Below are 27,953 nucleotides of genomic sequence, written 5' to 3' on the forward strand. Positions count from 1 at the left end.
TGGAAATATGTCAGGGATGACAAGTCGGATGCGTTCTAATGACGACGGCGGCCGTCCCCAGCTAAACCGGCCTATCTTGGTCTCCAGCGGTGTAAGCAAGAGCACGCGCCACTGCCATTAGCTGCGTGGGCCGGGCCGATTTTAACGGCTCAGATGAGCTTTATCTGGCTATTTTGGGACGGGGAAAAGCACGCCGTGGCGTTCAGACAATGCACAGGAATAAGGAAGCGCCGTTAGGATTAGAGAAAAGGCCGCAGCACTTTAATTACTACATATCCGACGCAGACGGAAGGGATATTACCACAAAAGCTTTCATCTCGCACAAAGTCTTCAGGCCGTAACGGATCCCAGGCGACCCGCGCTCGCTACCGTCTGGACAGCCCGCTCGCTTTCAAGTCGACTCTCGTTCAATCGGGCAGCAAAGAACTTTTTACTGGAACGGAACTTTTTTTTTTTAAATCCATACCACAGCTAGGGGTTAAAATTTCAAACAAGATTTAGGGATTCAAATGAGGTTTTCAAGACAATCTTTTGGTTTCAAGCTTTCGTCAGAGGTTTGAATTAAGATTTGAAGACAGGTTGGGGTTTGAAATTACAGCGTAGGCTTCCAAATTAGGGTTCAAAATCTGGATTAGAGTTCCGGATTCGGGTTTTAGAATTAGGATTAGCTTTCAAATTGTGGTTTGAAGGAAAGTTTTACATTTGAAAACAGATGAAGAAACCATACGAGATGAATACTGGTGGAATTCTGACTTTTTACAACTCTGGGGGTAGACCATCTTTGCGGTCAACCGTGCCCATCGAAGGAGGAGTGCAATCGCTCCATCCCGCCAACAATGTACAAACAGAAATCAACACAACTTGAAATAACCCAGTACGGGGGAAAAAAAAAATAGGCGGGCTAACGTTATTGCTACTAAGCCGACCCGTCATACATTTAATAGGCGTCATAATTTATCCCCTACGCCCCCAAAACTCTTCCTTAATTAACTGTGCGCCCTAATGAATTTTTTAATTTGATCCCTGTAAGTACTTTGCCATGCTAATTGCAATAATCCACACATTACTTATCCGTCATTGCCCTTGGCTCTGCGCCGTCAGCGAGAAGGGATCCTCATTGTCCGACTACCCCCCGAACCATCCCTGTGTCTTATCTCCCCAACATGGCCGCCACGGCGCAATAATCCAGCGAGCTATTTAGCGTGACGGATGCTACGCTGTCGTTAGCGGCGCTATCGCTAGCCGGCAGCCTCGTGCAGTTGGCACGATGGATCTCCCCTTGTAGTAATAACTAATAATATGGCTGCCCATTTGATTCATCAAGAGCAATTAGCCTAGCCGCTGCGGCTTGTCCTTTCCATGACTTGCGTCTCGCTAGCTTGCGCGGGTGAGTTAGCGGGGAGAAGCCGGTGGCTTGATGAGGGAGGCAACAACAAACTTGAACCAGTATTCCAGTCACACAAAACGACAACATCTGGATGTCTGTTCGCACATAAAGTAACAATGTTTTGGATATGATTTGAACATCGATCTGTCCGTCCACTCACAAAACGCAACGTAAACATGTCTGTCCATCATACGAGAATACTCAACATGGCTGTCAAGTCACATATTACTGTGGAAGCATCGGTTTGTCCTTTAACGTTCACATAATTGTCTGAACTGTCTTGATTCTTTTTTTATTTGGTTTTTGACTTTTGGTTCTTGAATTCAATTCGTTTTAGTTTTATAGAGCAGGTTTTTATTTTATTTTAGCTTTAAATATTTTCTAACTTTAATTCGTATTAGTTTTAGTCTTGTGCTTTTTTTTGTTTTAAATACATGGAATATTGTGGTTGGTCTAGTTTTTGTTACCTTTGTACCAGCACACAAAGTCAATATTCTCTCAATGTAGACCTACACGCAAAATATGAACATGTGTCTGGCCATTAATATCCACACACACTCACGCAACTGCAAGTAAGCTTTGGAAACACAAGGAGGCCATTAGCGCAAAGAATTCGTGACATCCCAACGCTTAACGGTGACTGTTCGGGCGGGGTATTCATCACCATATGAGGAAAGGCGGGAAACAAATCTGTCGCTGTGATCCCGCTGGCACCGAGACATAAAAAAAAATTTAAAAATGCATTTTGATATCCTCGGCCGTTTGCTGCGTACGCTAATCCCGGGAAAGATTAAGTTAAATGTAGGCTGCCGCTATTGTTGCCGCTAAATCCGCGGCTTATTGTTACACTTTCCATCTTCACTTAGCCACTAAACTAAGCTAAGCTAGGCTAAATATGCATTAGAGTCCATCTTGTATCGGGAAAAAAGCAGAAGGTGGTGCTTAATACCGCATTTTGTCGGCAGCGGTGGGGGGGGGGGGTGCTTTACTTCGACAGGTCGCAGTAGAGGAACATCTGCAAATGGTCCATTGTTAGCCACTGACAGATGTTCTCACATTCGCTCTCCACCCACGCGTGCCACGTGGAAAAAAAAAAGTCACGGCAGGTTGCCCACTCACATAACCCGTTTGTTGTTTTGTGTCAGGTTATGCGCAATGGAGACGATTGTTTTGCTAACCAAAGCTTCAAATGGAGTGCAAACTAATCCCCACTTAGTTTGGAGCGAGTGGCGCATCGCTAACGGGGGATTGGTCGGGGGACCCCCTTGGTTTATCCATGTTCACATGCTGAGTGACAACCAGTTTAAGCTGCTGAGCCAAGGTTCAGGTTGCAAGGCCTGGGTTAACTTTTCAAGTTAGGGTTTTAATCCAGGGTCAGTGTTGGAAGTTAGGGTTTCAAACCTGTATCAAGTTGTGATTTTAAATTTGTGTTTGCAATCTGGTTGGCGTTCCAAGCCCTGGTTAGATTTTCAATTTAGGGGTTGAATTTAGTGTTAGGGTTTCAACAATGGTTTTAATTACAGATGATTTAAAACATGTTTCAAACCAACCCAAGAACGGACCCGGAAAGTTGGGTCATTTTAACCCTAATCCAATTTCTAGCCCAAAAGGTGTGTTTTTAACTGGAGGATTTTAAGCAAGCTAAGGGCTTAAGGTTTTAAGACAATACATTTAAACGAGAACTTACCTTAAGTTTGGGTTTCAAATGAGGGTTTCCAACAAGTGTGCAGCACCAGCATGTGTAAACTAAATTATTGTTAGCTTGACACTTGATGTCTAACTTCCTGTTAGCTTGTGCAGTGCTGCTAAATGTTTCCTCACATTCTTTATTTGTAGAAGATTGATATATTAATCAAAATGAATGTTTAATACGCATTATTTGTTAAAATTTTAATTCCCTAAATGAGATGGCGCATCTTAAAAGCACTCAGCATTAGGATTAGAGTAGTGAGCGTAGCCTAGTGACAGCATGGTCATTTGTGATATTGTTTGACTGGATGAACGAGGATTTATCAATTTCTCGTCGTTATGATCATCATCATACGCGTGGATCAGATTAGACCTCTTCCATCCATTCCAAGGATTAAGATTAAAAATACTTACCTTAACATTCATATTTATTTACATTTGTGTGTGTGACGTATGTCTTGTGAGTACTTCCAGATTTCTAATTTAATTAATCATAGCATAGTACTCAGGGATAGATAGAACCCCCTGTTGACTATTGCTGGTATTACTACCGCAAAAGTGCAATTTACTGAAGTTTATAAATACACAATTGGCAAACATCTTAAAATTCCTCCTGTACATCATGTTAAAATGTCTTACTGTACATAAACATGTTTGAAACACACTGGCGTACACACACATGCGCAAGTCCCAAAGATCAAATCGAGACCCTGAACACAACATTTTGATGTGTATTAATATCAATATTAACTCCTGTCCACTAGTTGTGCTCAATTATTCATCAGTGACATGCAGCAAGAGCCACCATGAGGTCTTGGCCCCAGCGGAGGTACGGGCGCTGTCGTGTCGCCGTACTTCCGAGCTGTCACTCGCGCTAACAGCCCACCTTTAATGCTCCCCTGCTAGCACTAGCGCTACTTGCTGCTCATGCTAAAGTGAATTAGCCCGTCCCTTAGGACTAGTCCCCAACCTTTTTTGCGCCACGGACCGGTTACGCGTCAGAAATAATTTCGCGGACCGGCCTTTATATAAATAAATAATACATTTATATAGATAAATAAATAAATTTATAATAAATATATAAATACGATGAAATAAAATGATACCACTGGCATAAAAACTATAAACGACATAAAAATAAAACTCACCATTACGTTGAATTAGTGGGCGCACTGAGCTTGTTTCTCCGAAACGAGCCGGTCCCATCGAGGCGTAATTGGAGACAATGAGACCCGAAGTGGTTAAGGTTTGTCTTTTAATGCAGGATGCTTGGTCTCCATGTGCCGAAGCAGTTTTGAAGGCTTCATTGCCTCGTCAGCTAGCCTGTCGCCACATATTATTATGCAGAGTGGGCTTGGCGTGTCAGAGTCACCTGTGGCGATAAATCCATATTTTAATTAGCGTTCCAGAAATGTTCTCTTAAATGCAGCTTTACTTTTCTTGGAAGTCGTAGTCTCCTCTTCTTCTTCTTCTTCCGTCTCCTCATTGGGCTTTTTTCCAAACATCCGTTTCTTGCTCCTATTTGCTTGGTTTGCAGGCTCAACTGAGGTGACATGTCAGGTGAACGAGATGAGCGTCTTGACCTGAACCGACGGATGTAATTGGGAGAGAATCGACAATTTTTAAAAATATTTTTCAAAATAAATTTTTACTCATTTTTGCTAGCTTTGCGGGCTGGACTGGGGAAACATGTCACGTGACCGGGACGAGCGTCTTGGCCTGAATTAATTGATCATCAATTTTATTATTATTTTTTTAATTTCTGTGCAGCTTGGCGGCCCAGTACCAAGTGACCCACGGACTGGTACCAGTCAGTCTGTACAGAATCAGGAAATCCCTGATTTGAATCAAATGTTTCTGATCGCCGAGGTCCACGTTTGCCATTATTTAAAGCAGTTTGTGCACCTGTGTTGACGCACTGCACGAAAGCTACGGAGCCAAGATGCCGTCCGAGTTTTCAAAAGCCGCGCAGTGAGAAACAGCGGTGGGTTTTTTTTGTGGCCAGAGCAAAGCATAGCGGTGGGGGGGAGAAAGGGGTGTTAATGGCAGCAGCGGCGGATGGCGGGCAGCTGTTTCCCTCAATGTTTGATGCTCTCAGCTTGGCACAGCTGCTGTGCAAATGAGAGTTCATCTTGCAGGGGGCGCCGTCCAGCCCGGGCGCGGCCCTTGTCGCACGCTCTCAATGTCAACGGCGGCGCCTCACGGCGGGGCGAAGATGAGGGCCGCCGCCATGACGATGAAGTGAGGAAGACGAGGGCGTCTCGACGCATCTTCCTCACGCCGAAAGGAAATGTTCATTTTTCATGGGTTGGCATAAAAAATGGACGCTGTGGTACACGCGTGCGTGCCAAAGCTGCGCAGGCGTTAAACATCAGCACCCATCCCAAACGCTAAATCCAACTGCAAGAGATTCGAGATGGGAGTGGAAACATCGCAAAATATTTTACATGATGTTTTCATTTAATCTACTGAAAATTGCAGTACAAAACGTGACAATTTATTTATGTATTTTTATATCTTACAAACAAAAAACTTCCACAGATTTGTAATATTTTGTTATGTGTGGGCTTTTGTTTTTGCTTTCTTTGTTTTCTAATAATATTGATAGCATAATAAACAAGTTGCGACTTCCAAATGTTCAATTTTCATAAAAGTTAGCAACACGACGTTAGCTTGCAGGACCTCACATGAGTGAGCGCTAATCACACAATTAAGTTTACCCATCGACTAAAACTGCTTTCTTTCAGCTGACTTTAAGGTTTCTGCCTATCAGCCAACGTTTAAGTTATTCCACACTATGTTTGTTGATTAATTTTCATTACGTTAGCAACACAAGGTTAGCTTGGTTAGCTTACAGGACCTCACCTGAGTGACAGAGCTATCACACAATAAAGCTTACCTATCGTCTAAAAACGGCTTTCTTTCAGTTGACTTTAAGGTCTCTGCATGTCAGCCAACGTTTAAGTTGTGTCACATTATGTTTGTCGATTATTTTTCAGGAAAATCAGCAACGCGAGGTTACCTAGCAGGAACTTACCGGAGAGATAGCTATCGCAAAATAAAGCTTACCTTTCGACGAAAACGGCTTTCTTCCCGCTAACTTTGGGGCCTCAACATGTCAGCCAACGTTTGAGTTGTTCCACACTATGTTTGGCAATAAAACCGTGTTGTAATTTCGCCCCTGGTACGTCGCCTTCCTCCAAAATGATGCGTGCAGCTATGGACGCCATTCCAACGTTTGTCCGACTCGTCGCATCCGCTGAATATTTATGAGCGAACGTGACGTCATTTGACATCAACTCCAGAGTTATCGTTTTCATCCAAACTTTTTTTTGTTTTTACGCCAGGCATGTTTGGCAAGCATTTTTACATTTGACTTTAGATATTTTGCACTGTTTAAAAAATTATTTTCAATAGGCTGCAACCATCAACCGTCACTTTTTCTTCATTGTTGTCACACCACTTGATGATCAGGTACAGTGTCAATCTAATCATCTGCTGACTGCTCATAATTATAAAATGAGATTTGCTGGAGGATTTAACCTTTTTTTTCCGATTTTGATGGACAGAAGCTTGTCTCCTAGAGGCGTGCTGAAAAAAAGTATGCGTATTTTTAATGATGTCTTTTAACGGCGACTTGTTTTAGCCCAAAGCGTGCCAGCGCAAACATTTTCGCAACCAAATGACTCGCTTCGAGCTGCTTGAGGTTGTCATTATGAAACAAGTTTATTGTTGACTGCGGGCCATTATTAACATTGAACACTTGAATCATGTCTCTTCATTTGGCAAGTACGAGGCATGACTGCTGATAAATTGAGGGAAGTGTTTTTTTTTCTTATTAAATAGCTTTAGAGTAATTACAAAAAATAAAGGAATTATGTCAAAAGTGTTTCACATCTTTGATCTCATAGGAAGAATATCATTTTACGTATACTAACTGGCTTTAGGTATAAATGACAACTCATGAAAAGATAACACTCTTGAAATAGTCATATCAATATCAAAAGAACCCTTACGATCATTTCTTTTGATCTATTGTTTTAAATTCAAATTATTTTGTGCCCCTCCAGATTGTTTTTCCATCCATCGGAACTGTTTACAAGTTGTTTGTGATCTCCACGTGACATTATTAACGGAGGTCCTTGTCAAACAAAGAAACAAACGCGATCCTCTTGTTTCAATCCAATTTTAACATGACTGATTTTAATGTTTTTGTTCTTTCCTCAAGCTTTTTTCCTGCTAAGCCACCAAACTTCCCGCTAATCCTGCGCGGTGGCGGAATCTCCTTTGGCCAACAAACAAGATCATCAACATCATCTCAATTACGACGCAAACATCAAATATGATTTTTGGAACAAAGACATGGCAGGATTTAGACCCCATGTCCAATTATATATATATATATAAAGGCATATATATAATATATATAAATATATATTAAGGCCACATTCATGCAAAGTATGACCAACTACCACAAAGTGTACTCAATAATAGTAAAAAGTCAAAATGATTTAACAATGTCAAACGTACTTTGCAAAGATGACAAAAAAGTGAGTCGTGCGTTAAGATTGATCGGCGACATTGGGCAAAATGAAAACGATTATGGAACGCCTTAAAGACGTGCGGGCTCATTAAAAGGCCCCACTCAATTAAAAATGACCAGCAGACGCAGCAATTATTGAAGGCATAATACATAAAAGCAGGAAAAGGAGTGATTATGAAAGACATTACATGTGGAAAAGTAAGTCGGGTGACTTTGGGGAAGAACGAGCACTCACCCGCTCATTTGTCACTACATTGCGAATCTAGCAATGTCGCAACGTCAGTCAGACGCGTCGCTAAGCTACATCACCCAGCTAGCCAGCTAAGCTATGTCATAAACGATGCTGTGTCGCTAAGTTCCATCGCTAAGCTATGGCGCTAAGGCCTATGATGGAACCTTTGTCCCCTACGTATGAGGCTAAACTACATCACTTAGCTATGTTGCAATGTCACAACGCTATGTCGCTAAGTTACATTGCTACATCACTCAGGCCTATTAAAATAAAATAACTGAAAATAGTTTATAATTGTATTCATTCATTCAGTTTGTATAAAAATACCAAATAATAGTTATGATGGATGTAAACATTTATTTGAAAAAATACTAGTAATTAATATTTAATTGTTCCAATGGTGGCTTGTAACCTCCAAAAGAATTATCCAAGATTGTATTTGATATATCTTTTTAAGAAATGTAAATTTTGAAGGTTATAGGGAAATAATTTTGAGGCGAGTAGTGTTTGTTTACATTTTACTCAAGGTCAAACATGATTAGAATCATTTTTTAAAAATGTTGCTAGTATTAATACATGTTAATCTTTTAAGTCCTTTCATTTAGCGATCCAACTTGTGGCAGTTCACACCTTTCCCCCCGCAAACATGTTTTGCCTGGTGACTCTTTGTTCCCTTTCCTTGTCCAAGGTGACAAACATGTTGATGTCCTTTTATTTTTAGAATTAATCCACATGCTAGCGCGCGGGGCTAACGGCTAGCGATCGGATAAACCAGTCAGAGGCGAACATTTTAGCTTGGCACCATCAGAAGCCTGGCCGGCCAATCGGAGGGTGACGTGACCTTTCACCCGTGTTGCCCTTCGCGGAGGATCAAGCCTCGCTAATCTGGAGAATTTATTTTTTCATCCGTCAAAAACAGCTTGGAGCCATCAGCAAATTGCGTCGACATGGAAAAACGATTTCAATATCTTATTTTTATGCTTCGTCCCCATGCTAACGTTGGCAACAAGCACCACATCACACAGAAATCTGCCAATTCTTTTGCAGACACGATTTCTTGGGACTTTTTTTTTTTACTCATAATGGACAAGCCGAGCTAATTTTTAACAGTACAACACAACCCAGCCCTTTTTTTAGGAATCCCTTCTTGAGACATTTTTGTGGATCTATTCCTGCTAAACATACGTAGCAAATTTCTTCAGGGTTTGAATTTTCAAAAAGGCCGGTGGTTAAAACGTTTCTCCGTGGCTTCTGCTTTACTGTATAAACGTCCACATGATTTGCTTTTCATTGGCCAGCGACACAGGGCTAAAAATAATCTTGTTTATATTTCAGTTCTGCTCACAATCAGTTTCCCCCGCCGCCCGTCGAGGCGGCAGCGTGCTCACATTAGCGCCATTTCCAAACATCTGCTGACCGAGTCAGAAGCGATCTGCTGCCTCTCGCGCCAGCCCGACGTGACATCATCATACTCCTCATCAACAACACCTCCGGACACGCTCTCTCCCCCTCCGCCTTCATTAAAGCGCCATGCAGAGAGCTTCCGGCAAGGTGACTGCGGACTACCGCCTACTGCCAGTGTTCCCCGCCGTGCGATTGGCTCACAGGCCCTTCCATAAGCTGCCTGCTCGGTTCAGCTCGGGTTCAGATGGGCGGCAGAAGTGCAAACGAGGCCCGCCGGGAGCTGATGGACAGGCAACATGATGTTGTAGCTTTAGCATGAGCATTCACACGCCCTGGAAAACATGCCCACCACGACAGGTGATCTTGCTCCAAACGCATTGAGGGCCTTTACGTTAGCATGTGGCTGTGATAGCACCAAGGATGAATCAACGTTCGATGAATGGATGACAGACAAACTGATACTAGATAGTTTGACAGAGATGGGCAGAGAGATTGAAAGATACTTCATGAATTCCAACACAGCACATAGCTAGCCTAGCCTAGCTAGCGCACGTACGGATATCAAGCTAACAAAATTATTTTTAACAGCTTATACGAGCACAGTTTGCTCCGTGAATACAAAGTAAGCCTTGCGTTAGAAGACTTTACAGATAAAAGGCAACTGGAGCTAGCCTCGCTGGCTTAGCTGGCTAAGACTTTACTGGACTTGGATGGAGGGACGATAAAGAGGTACATTGAAAGCTAGATGGATAGAAACTTCATTCATTCCAACACAGAAAGACAGCTAGCCTAGCCTAGCTAGTTTACTAACCGTGGATAGTAAGTATACCTCACTTAAGTAGTTAAAGGTTGAAAGGACTTTGGATACCAAGCTAACAAAATGATTTGAATCGCTATAATACAAGCACAGTTTACTCCACGGATGGTGGATAGGTCTTGAGTTGAGCAAACAAGCTAGGGTGTGTGATTATTTTGCAGATAATAAGCAACTGGAGCTAGCCTTGGCCGTTTCGTCGACTACGGATTAGCCGGACGATGGATGACAAAGGAGTAATTAAAGACAAACATCGATGAGGATATTTTCCTCCACCGCTTGCGTCTCAACTCTTAACGAGCTGGAAGGCGGCGTGGGCCCTCTGCCTTGGCGCAGGTCCGCCAAGTTTGGTTTTCCCGCCGGCACCTGTGCAAACGAGGGCAACCCGGCAAGCCAGACGGCTCAGGCGGGCAAGAGGAAGCGGAGCGACGCGCTGTCAAAACACAACCTTGTGGCACCGGCTCAGCGGCGGATTTAGCGGCTAGCTGTTAGCTGCCGCGCCGCCTGCGTCGCCTTGAAAATAGATGCCGGCAAAGTCCCTCGCGCCGCCGCCGCCGCCCTCAAGCGCCGCTACGCTTCCAGGCGGGTAAACACCGGCACACTCCAACCAAATTCTACCATCTAAACAACCGTCCCTGTCTTTTGCTAATTTGAAACCATAATCCTCTTTAAAAATAAACAAAAAGAAACACAGACACCGACATGAGACCTGAAATCATAACCCAGGCTCAAAAAAACGTAAAACTGAAAATAATTCAACATTAGTCTGAAACCCTAACCCCAGTTTGAAAGCCCTCCCTTGATTTTCCAAAATATCACAAAATCAACCCCACACACACACACGCACACACACACACACACACTGCACACAAATGCAGACAAAGCAGAAGGTGCGCGTGGGCATATTTTTTTCTAAACACGAGACCTGATTTCTGAGGCAATGAAGACCTCGGAGGGATTGTATGCGTGTGTGTATGTGTGTGTGCATGCACGAAGCCTCCGGTGACTGGACAGAGGGAGAGGTTGCACATTGTCCACTCTGTCCAAACACACACACAAGCAGCAGTGTATAATGGCGCTCCCCGTCGGGCCGCATAAATCTGCACGGGCCCAATTAAAGATCCCCTTTAGCGTGTTCACCACCAGCACATGCGAGTAAATATGAACACAAAACAACAACACGCTTTACACTCGATATGTATTTGAAATATAACACTTGACTTTAGTAAAGAAAAGTGAAAAATGCACTGTGAAGAAGAATTATATGGAGCGACAATTTATGACTGGAACATATTTGTATTGCGGTAACTAATTTTTAACATTTTTCGAGACAACTGACGAAGAGTTGGTTGTAGAAGAGGTCAGGTGTAGAAGTGTGATTTGGGAGTTCCTCGATGAGTCGCGAAATAATTCATTTTTGAAGCTCACAGATCCCTCTGGTGCATTGCAAAAAATATAACCCGTGGCATTAAGGTTAAATCTTGAGCGACAAAGTTTATAGAAGAATCTCGTCAAAACAAGAACTCTGAAAACATAAAGGTGCATTCGTGGCGGCTGTCTTGGAAAAAAGTATATTAAGAAAAATACGATATAGAAATAAATAAAAGCATCTTCAGAAAATGTGACGCAACTGTCATGAAGGTTCTTATACGATGCAGAAGGATCAAAATATTTTGGCCTTAAATTTGAAAAACTGTACTTTTTTTCATCTTGGAACCAATTATAACCCCAATAACAACTGCCAAAAATTCAAATTCAGCAAATTGATTTTCAACAGGGACTTCAGTGGGCTACTGGTTGAATTCTAGGAAAATGAGAAATGTCGTAGATTAATCTAATCTTCAAAAACTGCTCAGAATAAGTCTTGAATGAAAATTTTACAATCTTAAAAAGATGGCATACATTTTATGTCAGAATATAGTTTGTCCCTAGTAGAAAGAAACATTTGTAGCTAAACTGAAACAATGGACAAAATGTCACGGTAGAGGCCATCGTGGGTCGGCAGCATCTCGACGAGTGGCAAACAAAGGAATAATAATTGGACGGCTTTGTCGGCGTTGACGACGCTTGAACTTATTTTTGATGTCATGCGCTAAGGCGGTCGGCCAGCCGCCACCGGTCATTGTCCGTAGCGCTCGCCGTCAAAGGGGCGGCGGCCTTGTCAGCTCTTCCACTCCAATCCCCGCGCGGCCCGATCGCAAAGTGACGGCGTCGTTCCGGCCTTTTTCTTCACATGGCCAAGAAGAAAAATGGAGCCGCCCGCAGCGGCCACATAGCCACCCTCCTCCCCTCCCTTTGGGATTGGGGCGTGGGCACGCTACGCAAAAAATAGGCTACATCATTTCTGGAAATGAACAATACTTATCCGTCCGTCGCATCTGTTACTTTGGCTTTGCGTTTGGGGTGCAGACGCGCTCGACAACGAGGCGTGTCTCGCTTTTGGGTTGGCTTTTTTTGCTGGTTTTTATGGTCCGTTATCATTCATGCGGGTCACGAGAATCGGCAAAGGCTGAATGGAGGTAACTGGCACATTCAGGTGGATATGAAAGCTTTTTTTCAAATTTGAAAAACTAATGTGACATTTTGAACTAAAAAGAAAAACTTCTTCGCCAACAAATAAACAATAAATATTCATAAATTAAGTTGTAACCAAAACAAGTTCAATTTTCTAATAAAAAAAAAGTCAAAATATTTTGTTAATAATTGCAAAACTAATATGCTTATTTCATAAAATTTGTTGTATTGTTCAAATTCAAATTTTATTTTTTATTTTTTTCCCTGCCCCGGTTTTTCAGCAGTGGGTCACTTCACGGGCGTCTAATTGTTTTAATGAACATTTCCGTTCTTTGTTGTCCTCCCAAAAAAAAAAAAAAAAAAAGAAGTTCATGCCTTGCTGAGCACTAGCACGTGTCAAGCAAATTCAAGGCATCAATCCTTCAAAACCCCAACCAACCAACCAGCCGTCCGTCCATCGCCCCGCCCGGGCTCTCACTCCCTTCGCACAGGCAGGCCGAGCCCCGCGGCCAAAATATGCTCTAATAATTTTCTGGCGACAAACCGAGAGGCCAAACGTCTTGTCTGTAAAAAGAGTCAAACGTAAACACTCAAAATAATATCCTAAAATGATTGATATTTTTTGCTGAATAAATTTTGATTTTGTACAAATCAAATTCAGAGGAAATAAATAATCATATATATTTATTTCAAAAATATTTTTCTAATATAAAAATATGACAAAACTCCATAACAAAATGAAATGCTTGATCAAGACGTCCTAGTATAACAGCGCGTGCTCATTTGATTGACAATTAAATGATGTTTAAGCTAACTTCAAGTATGCCAAAGCGAATACAAAACAGTCAATATTTCATATTTGGTGGCGAAAATATTTCAAGGCAAAAATCGGTACCGAGTGCATTCGCATTTGCTTTGAAATGAAGGCAAAATATTTTTGGACGATTGACAGAAGAAAGACGAACAATTAGATGGGTATGGCGGGCCGTGGGGGGTGGGGGCTACGCTCTATTAATTCCCTGACGACTTAAGGTGTATCAGAAAGGGCAAAGTCTCGCCCGAGTCCGAAAACCTCGGGGGCGTCCGTCTTGTCCTTCCTGTCGTCCACCCATCACACGTGAGAGGGGGGGACGGCAGGATGCGGACGGGAGAGTTTCACGGTGACGAGACGTCGCCGAGAGGAAGACGGCCAGGATTGTCAGGAGGCCCCGCCCCCCGCCCCCCTGCCGAAATCGCTCTGACAAACTCTTCTTTTCATCCTTCAATATGCTCGCGATGCATTTGGGATCCCAAATTGTGGGATAATAATAAAAATAAGAATTAAAAGCGGCGGGATATAAATATAAATATTGAAAAAAGTGTGAAATTCTTCTCTGGTCCATGGGCGGTGGGCGGTGAGCGTCCCGTCGTCATTGGCGGCGTCATCTAACGTTGAACGCGGCTGAAATTTACGCAGCGACCCTGAAGGCAACACAAACAAATAAAATATATTTAGTTGACATGACGAGAGCAAATCAAAAATTAATATTAATATTTCAATGTTATGCTTAAATGTGAATGAGGAAAACCAAATTCTAATATAGTAAAAATGTTTAAATATCACGGTAAAATAAAATAAAAACACAAATAAAATATGTCTATATATTGATGATATTGTCAAAAATATAGGCAAAGAACGATATAGATATGATTACGAAATACGATTTTAAAAACATAAATATTTAGCATAGTTTTTAATGATTAAAAACACAATTTCTTAGTCATGCCTTCATTTAGACTGTATAATTGCATTTTGCACATTTATTATACTTATTGCTACGATTATAAATAGAACCCACAATATTAAAATGTCCACAGTGTATTTAAAAAATTTAAATAAGAAAATTCAAATTATAAATGAATGTAAATCATCTGCAATCAAATTATTAAGAAATGATGACAATATATTTTAACAAATAAAGTCAGTCTGATATAAAAAGCCCAAAATATCACAAAATAAATAATTCATTCATTTCAAAAATCAAAATGTTTTTGTTAATACATTTTAAAGTAAAGTTCAATTTCTTAAAAAAAAAAAACAATTGAAATTTCAACAAATTTCAAACACATTTCTACAATCCACCAATATATGACGAAAAAAATATTCATGTCTTCATTTCAGCATGTCAAAGAGTGTGCGTGCGTGTATGTGTGGTTGCCAACAGTAGTCTAGCCGACACCAAGAGGGAGCTCTCACACTGCGAATCTCTCAACAGTGTCAGCAAGCACACACACGCACACACACACGCACGCACACACACACACATGCACAAACTGCAAGCAGGCGTGTTGAAAGCATAAAGTCTACGCCATCGTGTTCGTAAAGAGGAACAAAATGCAAATTAATTTATTTGATTTTTTTTTTCCTATGGTCCCCAACATAGCACAGAAATTCCCCCCTCGCCTCCATCACGGGTTCCAAGTTAGCAGTAGTGAGCTATTTGGTGCCATATTTTTTTTTTTATTATTGTGTACCACACCCCTTTTAGGTGGGGTGTAATTTCACTGTCACGCACTAGATGGCGTGACACACTTTAGTTTGACACATTTGAAAGAACACAAAGGAAGCATTTCAGGTTTTTGCTGAAGAAACCCTCTTTTTCTGCAATGGCAGTAGGATTTTATAATGTCCATCTTTGATATATGTTGTTAAATGTTGAGTTTATTAGTTTGTACAAAATGGGATTTGTTTACTGTGGGCTTAGAGGGGTCGATATACTGTATAATATTTTTCCTCATCTTTTGCACATGCTCAATCAAAAACATATTTGTATAGTTTTAAAAGAGTGTTAAAAGACCTCTGGGGAAAAAAACAAAGCGCCTTAACTGCTCTAAAAACATGAAAATAAAAAACTGAGAGGGCGGTAATCATCAAAATACAATGATTAACTGAGAAGTATTTCATTTTTGGTTTGTTGCTTTTATCAAATAAAAAGAAAAAAGTGTCGTGAGAGGAATACATCTCGAGATTTACATTTTAACCGTCACTTTTAGTCATGATTTGAATACATCAGTCTTCCAAAAGATTTTAAACTATTTAAAAAATTTGGATTATTGATTGAAATTAGTGCATTCATTTTTTTAAATTAAATTGTTGTAGTGATTAATTTCAAAATGAGCCAAACGTTTCAATTAAACAAACAGTAATGCGTGCAACAACTTCAATTTGTATTAGCCGGTCTTTCGATCACCTTGATTGATGCCACATTTGCGTCCAATTCTTTGCTGAGTTACTTAGTGACTTTCCTCGCAGGGCTTTGTAAATAATGGACAAATCCCGGCTGCTTTACAAATCAAAGAAAAAGTACAAATGTAAATGAGCCGGCCATGTGTTGTGTGTTGCGCAGACAGCTTGACGGCGATTTAGACGCCATCCAAATGCCTTTTTTTTTTTCCTCTTCTTCTTCTTCTTGGCTTGTTAAACGAACTGCTGGATGCTTTATTTCCACCAAAGAGATTGCAAAACAAAGTGTGAAGGACTCATCGAGGAACAATCATCCATCTGCGGCGTGGAAAAAGTCGAGGTGTAATCCGGTGGCAAGATGTTGGTCATAAGACGCCTGCCAACAACGGCGGATACTTTTCAGCGTCGCTAATCTGGGATTTAGCAAGCCCAACCGCAACGTTCTGTCCAAACATGCTTTTCGTTATGCAAACACTTCTTTTTGCAGTATTAGCCATCAAGTTTACTGCCAACGCTAATATTCAAACTGTTCCAAGCAGACATTTCCAGGGGTTCTTCGAAAGGCACTCTAACTCGACCACAAGGTTTTTGGGGCTGTTTCATGTTTAGCCATCTTGGTTTAGCAACATAGCATTTGGTTGACCCTAACCCTTCACGAGGAGACCCACCAAAAACTCCCAGTCAGCCATTTTGTTTTTGAGCAGCCAATTTAGGGTGCTTTCCGGTCATTCAAAGTAGAATTCGGAGGCAGTAAGACCGCAGACGCAAAGAACAGCGTGTGTGTGAGCAATCTTCCCTAGTCCGCAAGACTGCTGGCCATCTTGACGCTGGCCCCTCATGCGCACACATGCACACGCTGCCCACACAGCGCTGCCATCTGGCCCGCTCGGAAATGGCAGCCACCTGAGCCACGGCCAAACGCGCCTTGATCACAGAGCGCTCGGACCTTTCTTCTTTTTAAAGACTGTCATCGCACATAATCATGAGTTGAGAATTGCTAGTAGGCTAACACTTGACATGCTAGCCTATAGCATGCCATCGATTGGTAACAACGCCAACACACCTGCCTTAAAAAAAGCCACGGAGGTGCATTAATGTTTTGTCATCATCGAGTCCTATTTCTAACTAGAGTTGATAAAAATGCTAAAATGGCCAGGGAGACCTTGTGTCAGTCATTTTTTAGTCAGCGTCACGCTAAGCAGATGCATCCACAAACAGACAGCGCTGATGCAGGCATCCAATTTACGGGAGGGTATTAAACCGTCGGCCTGTGATGCAGTGCGGGAGTATCAAACACTCCGAACGGGGGAAGCTGACGGAGCGGAATGTGGCCATCGGAGCAGTCGTCGGCTGACCTGGGATCAGTGGCGACAGCTTGCGCTAAAAAGTTAGCAAACGGTAGCAGCATATGCAGAGCAGTCTGGAAAAAGCATCTCTGAACTTCAGCGTCTGCACCAATCAATCGCTCAGTTTTTTGTTTTTTTTTGAATCGTAAGAGAAGATGAAGTAGTCAGCCATTTTGGTTTGAAGCAGCCAATTAAGGCATGTTGGGAGGTTTACAGCGCTCCTACCCAAGCCCCATCCCAAGAGATTTTGAACATTTACCTCCCAAAGCCCCTTTCACTGAGCAACATGAGATTTGGTTACTCGACAAGACAGTCTGACATCTTGCGAGACGTACTTTTTATATACGTTCATATACTAACAAGATAGCATTGTAAATACAAATAAAAGCAAGGATAAATATTTAGCAGCTAGCTGCTACTAAATAAGCAAAACAATTTTTAAAAATTGTGAAAATGATGCTAGCAATGGCTAGCTAACGTAGCAATAAGTGCATTTGGTGGTGTTTACTACTTATCAAGCTGTTAGCTATTTTTTTCCCAATAAAAATTGCTAACATGCTAACAGTTAATACACTAGGCTCTGATTAGCCAGCTTGGTTTCGAGGTCTGGCGAAGTGTCAAATTCGACGAATCAGCATCATCTCATGAAGCCAGAAGACGCTTGGCGCCATTTTGTAGCGGATGCAGATGTTTGGTGCCCATCTGCTTCCCTGGAGTTGATGCCTGACTCTCTCTCTCTTTTTTGCGCGCGAGTAAGTGCACATCATTGGCAGCTAAGCGCTCTGGGCACCGTCCCTGCGCTTGTTCCAGAGAAATGCCAATAGTTTTGGCGCGGGCGGCGGGGCCCTCGCAGACGGCACGGCACAGATGGCGCTAATGGACGAACGGGATCCAACCAAGGGAACCAGGGCGGAGCCGCGCCACCGCGCTGTCCAAATCCCTGCGCGGTGTGAACGCCGTATAGGGCCAACGCGGATGCTCCCGCTTCGCAAGCCGCAGCGGCGCACATCAACAATTTAAGAGCATGAAATAATCACAAGTGGCATGGAGTCGGGCCAATGTAGACAAGAAAAGATTGTTTTGCTTAAAGCGAGTAGCTTAGCGGTTAATTGACTGGCTAGCAAATGTATATTATGCTACATATGCAGATAGCCTACAGCTAGCCTGTTTATGAAAAATAAAATACTGAGTTCAAAAGTGAAACAATTCTGCAGGAATTAAATAATCATCAATTGTATTAAGAATTGATTGTGATAGGCCTTTTCTTGAAACTAGAAAAGGGTCATGTTTAATAAAACGTGATTTAAAAAAAAAAAATTCAAACATAATGTTATGATTATTTTACTTATTTTAGCTCACGTGTACTTTGAAAGCGGTCCTGCTGAAGAAGGCGCTTCCAAAGTGCAGCAAAAAAAAAAGAAAAAAGAAAAACATAAGCTCGCACGTCCGCAGGCGGGCGGGCCTCATCAAAGTCTGATGACGACGTGCTCGTAAAAATCTGCAATTCTGCATTAGGAGACCTTTTACAAGCAATCGCAGCTCTTCAGACGAGTATTTCGATACGCTGACAAGATTAGCGGGGGCGCGAAATAAAAGAGCTTTACAAAGGCGACAAATACAAGATGGATGCTGCAATAAATAAAAATAAATAAACTGCAATAAATAAACAAAAAAAAAACACTAAAAGAACTAAATCACTAAAATGAAGGATTACAAACCATTCTATTGTATTTATTGAAATGTGATTAACTTGGACATAAAATGACTTGTCTGTAAATTTCTTTATATAGATTTAAAAATGTCATTGAATGAATTAATAAGATAACCTCTTAGACGTTGTATTTTTAACATATTTGTATTCCTTTTTCATTTTTGAGTTTTAAAATACGGCTTGTTCAATATATTTGCAAAATGACATTTAAAATAATGACCAGGAATTGATTTTTGTTTCAAAAATGTGAAACGAGGGAATTTGTATTTTATTCTCAAAATATTCAGTTACGCCAATTTTGATTGAATTGATAGTGACGTAGAACGCATTCCAACTTCTACAGTCAAACTTTTCATTTGCGCGCTCGTATATCTGCATTACAAGTGATTTTGGAGCGAAAAGAAGAAAAGTTGCAGCTTTAAATCTGCAAGGCGAAGCAAAGTTGTTATTTACGAGGTTGTAAAGTAACGCCAGAGTGCGCGGGCGAGAGAAACGTGAAAAAATCAAAATATGCTTATCGAGCTGCATGCTAATAATGCATACGAGTCGTAATGTAATGCTGGAGATTTAATACAGTGTGTGTGTGTGTGTGTGTGTGCACGTTCTTAAATATGGTCAATTGTAGGATTATGACTAAATTCATTTAGATCTTCGGTCACGGTGATTATTATCTGTGTCTTCTGGTTGATAATGTGAAAACGAAAATGCTTCAAAAAAATGTCAACTCACAGATATCAAACTAAATTTCTAGTGGCTTCAAGTCCAGGTAACAGAAAACCAATCAAATTGCGAAAACCAAAGTGAAATTTGACTTTAATTTTATAGCCTTGTGATCTTCACCTCTGATGCTCATTTGATAATCACAGCCAAATGTTCTCCTTCTCGTTGTCATGTATTCGCCCGCCGTCTTTTGGTACATAAACGATTTGGAAGAACTATGTTGCGCAACACTGGCCTTCCAAGGAGTCCAAGAACAAAATGTATAGCTTGCGCTATTATTAGGCCGAACCCAAACATTGATCAGATTTTTTTTTGGGGGGGGTTTGTTGACGGAAAACATGGCGGGCTTCTTTCCTGCAAAAGCTTTCATGGCGTGTGAGCATGTTTGTGTGCGTGTCACACGGGGGTTCAGATGCTCGCACCCAAATCAAGTTGTGCGATGATTGTCAACTTTTGGAGGGTGAGATTTAACAGCTTTGAAGCTCTGGCAACCGAACGGAACCGCTTGTTCGCTATTGATTTGACGCACGCACATCCACATAAGACAAAAACACTTTCTTTTGGTAGTCTTATATTGCCACACACGATATTCCGAGGGAAAGAGCAATTAAAGGCTAGTCGCAAACAATACGTGTAAATTTGAGCGTGATAATGCTAATAATAATCACGACAATAAAATCGTGTACTATTTCTGAAACATATTTCCGAAACGGCGCCGAGCATAAATGTCCATAACAGCAACGGCGCAAGCCGGCTGACAGGCTAACTAAAGACTAAAGCTAAAGACGGCAAATCGAGGACCGCGTCCGTCACGGTCGGCTTGATTTTGCCGTGTCGGCTTTTTGACGACAAACCGCGGGAGGAGAGGTCGCTGTGGTGGCGGCGGCAAGAGAGAGCCTAATTAAAAGTGTATCATCTTTAATTAAGACCCGGACAAGCTATCAGTGGTAAAAGATCACATTGTCATTAAGCTTAATAAGCTGCGTTATTAACTAACTCCACCGGCATCCATCAAAGACGGAAAAAAAAAACCGAGGGCGAACGGAGAAAATTAAAGTTGAAACGTAACGAGGGGAGAAAAAATGACGACAAGCACATCTGGAAGGACTCCAAGGGCGTTTTAAATGAGCGGCGGCGCCAACTATTGTCACATCTGCATCTTTTTTCCATCATCAATTATGGACGGCGGTAACTTATTCATAAGAAGAGAAACATCCTTCAAGACGACATCTGCCTCTGCGCAGATGAACTTGTTTGCTGTAAATAAAAGTCGCGGGCCGTGTTGACCGTCAAATACGTAGAAATTTCCAAAGGCTGACGTGAACCTACAATCAGAGCTGCTGCTTCTTTTCAGACGCAAGTTCCTGGGATTTTTTTTTGTGGGTCTACATGTGAGATATGGCAACCAAATTACACGGTGTTATTTTTGGGGGTCCGAAATTTATAAAACACTTGACAATTCATAATGCGAACTGAAAGTGGTTAAGAGGGCTAAATTTGAAAAGTGTCTTTTCGAGAAGACCAACAGAAATGTGTCTTGGTCTTGTTCGACTCCTTTGTTGGTCCACCAAATTTGCTGCTGCTAAGTAATCGACATTTTGGGTCCGAATTTTTCAAAACTTTCTTGGATCATGACAAATGTACATATGTATCCACTCCAAATCAAAATGGCAAACTGCCTGTGTGTATTTTCAGACATGGGTTCCTGAGACTTTTGGTCTTCTCATGAGATACCCACAAAACCATCTACCAAATTTCATACTGCGAACTGAAACTGGTTTCTGGGGCAGAATTTTGCAAGACTTTCGAACAAGAGTTTGTTTGACCCAAACTTCAAAAATGGCACACTTCCTGTGCCTGAGTGAGCATGACTTAATTTTTGTGCACCCACTCATGAAAGACATACCCTGCCAAATTCATTCTACTAAGCAAAACAGGGTGGATTTTTAAAAAAAAAATTTTTATGATGCTTAGTCTTCATTTTGGCCTTTTGCTGTTGTGCTCCCGCCATGAGTGTAAAGCGTGTTTGTGAACAGACGCTTGTCAAAGGTCTCGCGTCGGCGTGCGCGTTCATAACGCCGTGTCGGCGGCGGTGTTCAAAACGCTTTTTTTGCGCACACGCGAGGGCCCTTCAGTCCGCATTAGGCAGGGCGGCCACCTTGTTACATTCATGTATACAAAATAAGCACGCGCTCATCGAATATTCACTGTGAACATATTCCCTGCATAACATGACGGCCCCGCTTCTACCCTTTTAAAAATTCAAATGGACACAGGGGAGCATTAGAATACATTACGGCGAGGATGTGTGACACCCCGCCTTCGCTCACCCCCTCCTCCTCCTCCTCCCCCTCCTCCTTTATACGTCTGTCAGAAGGTGAACGAGGAAGAGGAGGCAGAGCGCACACGACCGAGTCGGCCCCTGCGACGCTGACGTTAACAATAATGTAATTTAATTAAAGCCAAGATCCCGCCGCCTTCTCCTGCTCGCTTTGATTTTAATAGGCGATGAAGAAAGGAAGCCGAGAGAGTAGCGGCGGTCCGAGCGAGGACGAGGCGGGAAGGGCGGGGGGGGGTCGGGGTACATCAGGTCGGATCGGATCAGGCCGGGGGGGGCAAATGAGCCCCCGACACGAGCGCTCTCCCCTCGCCTCTGCGCGGGGTGCAGGTACCAGCCCAGACCACCCGGACGAATACAACAAGAGCCTTCAGCTAATGGGGAGGCAAGAACCAGACGACGAGAAGGCCAAAAATGACTAATGTAGGAATAATCAAGAGAGCTCAACAAACGTTAACGTTTTCTTTTGGATGTTAATGTATTCATTACAACAATTTTTTTTTACTTTTGTTTTCATTTCATTATTTCATTTGGATTTCTTATTCTCATTGCAAGATCTAGTTTGATTTTGATGCAATTCTAATTCAATTTCTATTTATTTCAACTACATTTTTAGTTTGTTTTAAAATAAATTTAGTGTTATTTAGAATTTCATTCCATTCTTTTTTCGAAATGAATTACATTTTAAAGTTCATTATATCTGAATTCTAGCATTTTAATTTAATCTCAATTTATTTCATTCTTAAATATTCTCATCTAGAATATAGAACTGAACATTGGATTTGAATTTTTTTTATTTCATTGTATTTTATTAACAATTTCATTTGCTATAAAATAATCTTTAAAATTTATGACTTAAACTTTTCAAGTTTTTATTTCACTAATTAGAATTCCTGCCTGTAAAAATGCACCATTGCAACTCATAACCGGCCGGCCTAGTCTTAGCAGCCCGTTGATTTGGTATAAAATACGTAGCTGCTAGCATTTGGGCTAATTCACATGGGCGCTAACAATCACAAAAGCAACCTGCTATGAAACAGGATTGCAACTCATAGTTAGCTTGTTCTTACCGGATTACAAATGACAAACCTGTAGCTGCCATTAGCACTAATTAATCTGGGTGCTATCATTTTGTCTTTTGCTTTAGCTGTAATATTTCAATTTGCTACACTAACCATTGTCCCGCCATCCAGTCAGCAGTCAGCAGTAACAAAAAGCTTCCTGCTTTATGAGGTTAATCCGGTTACCAGCCAGGTCCGGAGCAAGAGGGGAGGTAGCAGGGTTGGGGGGGGGGGGGGGGGGGTAGGATTAACATGGCGGTCATTATCAAATTTACAACCAGTCACACAGACATCTGCCCTACTTTTGCTGGCTTCATGTAAAAAGAAGTCATCTGGTTAAGAGAGAGCGGTCGGCGCTCGTAAACGGTCGCTTGGTTTTTCCGCTGCAGTGAAAGCTGTCACAGCACAGGCCGGGGGGATAGGGGGCGACGGAACGGAGCTGTCATCTGGCTACTTGTTAGCGCTAACGAGGACGTGCGCTGATAGAACTAATGAGGCCCAGGTCCACTCATAGAACTAATGAAGCCCAGGGCTGGCCGCACCGCGAGCAATCCTAGCAGGCTAACCCTCGATGCGGCTACTCGGTCCAGCTGCATTGGGTGGCGACGAGAGCCGCAGTGAACGCTCACGTTTTCAGATCCTTCTCAATTAGCAATTTTGTTTACAGCAACTTTCAGGAGAACTAATTTAAATACATACGTCATACAAAGCAATTTAACGATAAAAATATTAATGAAAGAAAAAAACAATAAAGGGAATTCAACATTTTGTATTTTCAAATTTCTGGGAGGCACTGACAATTTTATTGATTTATACTCGCTTGTTGAAGAATTTTTCTTCTGTTAGACATGAAAAAATCATTGTAGGAAAGTAATATCCTGGTGTATCTATTTGTGAATTCCACAATGTGTTGTACTGCAATCGCAATTTCACAGCTAATTACGTCCTTTGACCCATATAGCTAACAAAAGCACGGTTAATATTAGCTTAGTGAACATTAGAAGCGCTAGCAGCACCTTAACGCCTGCATGTAAATGATCTCAACTCTAAATACATTTGCTGGCTACCGTTAGCGCTAACAGATGTCCTTTCGCGCCTTTTGTCTAATAAAAGGCGCTATTGTTTCAGATGACACATCTTAAAAGGTTTCACCGACATCTTTAGCTAGCTAGCTACACGTGTGAGGATACAATATGCTAATGGGGCGCTAATTTATGTTCTAAGAAAGAGTTGATGAACAACAAAAACACAAGCCGTGGTGGCAGCAGAGAGGTGTTTAGTGCACGCAGCTCTAATTTCCCCATAAAAGACTTTTAATGGGGAGTAAACAAGCAAGCTAATGACGCACCTACGGATCAGAGAGCGTGACATCTTATAATTAACGGAGCTAATTGCTACTAAACTGCAGTGAAGCAGCTAATAAAAGTGTCGGGAGACCACAGACCAGGCCTGAGAGGTGGAAAATGTAAAAACAACGTCATCACAAGTGTTGAGCAATGTTTCAAGACATAGACACGACAATCTGATCACATGGAGTCGCGTGCTCTGGAAACTTTCCGGTCTATAACCCTCAGCTCCGTAGCAAGCCTTCTATCTTTTCCGGACAGGAAATTGGGCGTCGGCGTACAAGGTGGATCCGATATACTTCAAAATGAAATCGTTCCGCAAACTTGTTTTTTTTCTTTTCATTCATGAAAACAACTGCCAGACCTTCCATTTGAGCGAAAACGTTAATTAACCCGTGTTGGCCGATTCGGCTGCAGTTTGTGAGCTAAATCTAAAGGTCTTAACCTCAACCGGGACCAAGGCCTAGGTATGGGCTAGGTTCTATTAAAGGACCGAAGCAGTCGCTCTAAGACAAGGGCCTAGATTAGAACCACGGCCTAGACTGTGACCCTATTCAGCGGCATACTTATTTATCGGATTAAATAATAAAAAAAATTCCTATTTCATATACAGCATATATACAATTTAATGAAGTCTGAGTTTATGTTAATGAGGGCAACAAGATGTCTTGATCACCATGCCCATGTCGGTACACGCTTATTTACATATTTCAATCCTCCAGACTTGAAAGTCGCTAACAGATGACAAAATCCCAGCAACAGCTTGTCCTCGGCCGTGACACGGGACATATTTTCTGGGAGAGAACAGAAGTCTGAACATGAGAAAAGTCTTGAAGCTGTCTAGTGGGCCGCGTTAGGGATTATTGTCTTAGCTTGATTGTAAACATGGCCGCCAACATACAGGTCGACCTGTTTACAGTCTGTGCGGCCAGTTTCAAATGGACAGATAATTCATTGCAGAACTTTCATGAATGTGACCTATAACCTGAACGGCCGAATCAAGATAATCAGCAAACACCTGGGCGATAAACACGTCCCCAAATTTCAGGCGTTCTAGTTGGCTTTCCCCGACATTTTAAACTTATGGTCTTCTGCTCCAAAGGATAAAAATATCAGGAAAGTTTTAAGATGGGTTTGAACGCGTTTTGAGTTTGTAATCTGTCAAAAATGGTTGAAACTATTAATATCAACTTCACCAAGGAGCCACACCAGCAGAGAAATCGCAAACAATAAAAAAATATTTAAAGAAAGAAAACGAGACCTGACGATTACTTTTTCATAAAAAATAAAATTAAAAAAAAGCCAATTACATAAAGAGATTTCCCACGTACAGACCCTTACGCGAGCACACACCAAAACGACATTTTATCAGCGTGGAGGTCCGGCGGCTCGTACTGTTAACCTCCACCAGCACTCAGCCCACTCGTCCCCCTGGTGAGGAACAGATGCGAAGAGAGAGGAACAAATGGGAATCCAACTGGAAGCCCACACACACACACACACGCACTAGCAGAACAAGTGCACCGCCTGTTTGGTCGCAGCTCGCCTACTCGCGCTCGGCTTCCTGTCGGACGGCGTCGAGGGAGGGTTGCTTCGCTCTATAGCCGCTATCTTTAAACACACAGCTGCTAAGGGCTGCCAGAATAAGCCCCTCCCTCCTCCCCCAATCCCGCCATCTTGCTCTACCTGCCGTCCCCAGCCGATCCCGGGAAAAACTTGGCGGCAGATGTTGCGAGCGCCAAGCTGGCTCAGAAGTGCCTCCCCGGTTCCCAGCACTCGCCCGACAACACAGTCAAAACGCATCAGATCTCTTTATTTGCGCCCGGGGCGAGTTCGGCACTGCAGCTGTGGCCGCCCCCCGCCCCGCCGCCACCGCCTACCTTTGGTGTCGAAGGCCCTCGGGCGCTAAATGTGAGACCCCCGGAATAAAAAAAAAAAAACAAAAGAAAAAAACAGTTTCCCTCTCATTTCCCGTCTCGCCCGTCTGCATCTGCTGGAAAATGCAACAGTGGCTCAGGGCGGCGGCACGGAATTGGACACCTCTGTGTGCGTGCGTGGGTTTGTGTGTGTGTGTGTGTGGGGGGGTGCATAACGGAGTGGTTGGAGGCCGGTGACCCGTGCCGAACAGATGTCGGTGACGACCTGCTTCCTTACACCTGTACGAAAAGCCCGGGAAACATTTGTTGAAACATTCATGAGCCGGGTTCTCCATCAAAAGCCATCTCACAGTCCCTCCCGCCTTTGACAGCCGGCGCTAAACCAAATGACCTGCTTTTCCGCCAAAAACTTGGGAGCAGTTGGAAACTGACGACCCGCGTCCAAAAAAGTCGACTTTCTATTATCAATACCGCTCATCGATGTGATTCCTAATCGATTCTCAGTGGGTGGAGGAAAGAAAGAACTCTTTTCGCTCGAAGCGGCCCGACCAACGGCAGAGCCCATGCTAGGCGTCTACTTCCTCCGATCTGAACGAGCGCCCGGCTAATCTTGTTCAAATAATCATGGCCCGAGAGGGTTGTTGTCGGCCATCGCCGCCGACTCTCGGCGCTTTGATCGCGACAGGCGAGAAAAAAAAAAAGGTATTTGAAGTAAAATGGCTAAAAAGGGCAAGTGCCCACAAATGTAGCTCCGCATCTGCTGGGAGGTTCCTTGAGGCACTTCCTTCAATTTGGTGACCTGTTGCTTTCCCGTTTGAATCGCAAGGTAAAGGTCCAGGATGAGTATCGAGAGGTCCCGAGATGGAAGATTTTGGCGAGCCACATGCGAATGAAGCGAGCGGGAGCCTTTTTGCTTAGACTTGCCAGTACGAATGGGATTATGGATCATGGATGGAAATGATCCTCACAGGCTGTTTGAGATCTAACCTGTCAGTAACGTCAGCCTTTCAAGGCATAACGCTGAAAATCAACACTGACCAACAAAGCTTTTTTTTTACCTTCTCTGCAGACGTGGGCCTCATGAGGGAAACGCGATCGTACTGCCGTCGCATCAAGGCCCACAAAGCGTCCAGACGACCCTGATGGACATGCGGTGCTTAAGTCTCGCAGTCGCGTTCCAAAGCTGAATCCAAAGCAGACCAAAAGACGCCTCACCTTGATGGGGGTGTACCACTTGTTGTCCGCGTGGCGGCCGGGGGAGGCGGCGGCGGGCCTGGCCCGTTTCACCATGGGCTCCTCGGCCTCCTCGGGCATGGACACTACCGCGTTCTTGGCCTTCTCCAGACGGGCGCCCTCTTCGGTGGAGCCCTTCTCGCCCCAGCGCACCTGTACGGATCAAAGACATGGATTTTTGTGTTTGACTTAAGTAGACGCTTGACGTCAACGACGCCATTCATAACATTTCCTTGCCTTCTTGTGAGAAAATATTTTGTGGTCGCATTAGATACCGGAATGAAACGATGCATGCGTGAAAAATGGCATCTTTGTGTGCAACTCTGGCATCTTTATGAGAACGAGTCCTGTCGAAGGTACAGTAGATGTCGGAGACTTTGCTTCCTTGACTGTAGAAGCGAGGACGTGGCCTGACAAGGCTCATCAAACGGCTACGCGAAGACCAAAGGCACGGCATCGCACGTCCTCTCGAGGGAAGGGAGCTACGTGCTCCCAGAGGATGCTGGGAAATCCCC

At 42.8% G+C, this 27,953-nt stretch overlaps 1 protein-coding gene across 3 annotated transcripts in view; it reads right to left on the minus strand.

Annotated features, from left to right (window-relative positions):
• Positions 1-13,250: 13,250 nt before the first annotated feature.
• Positions 13,251-27,953, minus strand: part of antxr2a (ANTXR cell adhesion molecule 2a) — a 31,259-nt gene continuing 16,556 nt past the window's right edge. Inside the window, exons 15-17 of one of the 3 annotated variants that reach the window (XM_049763254.1) lie at positions 27,421-27,591; positions 27,264-27,344; positions 13,251-14,044 (exon numbers count right to left, since the gene is read on the minus strand). In XM_049763254.1, coding sequence (XP_049619211.1) covers positions 14,009-14,044; positions 27,264-27,344; positions 27,421-27,591 — 288 coding nt within the window. In that variant the 3' untranslated portion in view covers positions 13,251-14,008. The other 2 variants (XM_049763253.2, XM_049763252.2) reach the window with 2 other exon arrangements.

The sequence above is a fragment of the Syngnathus scovelli genome, chromosome 3 (genome assembly GCF_024217435.2).
Source record: "Syngnathus scovelli strain Florida chromosome 3, RoL_Ssco_1.2, whole genome shotgun sequence".
Lineage (NCBI taxonomy): Eukaryota > Metazoa > Chordata > Actinopteri > Syngnathiformes > Syngnathidae > Syngnathus > Syngnathus scovelli.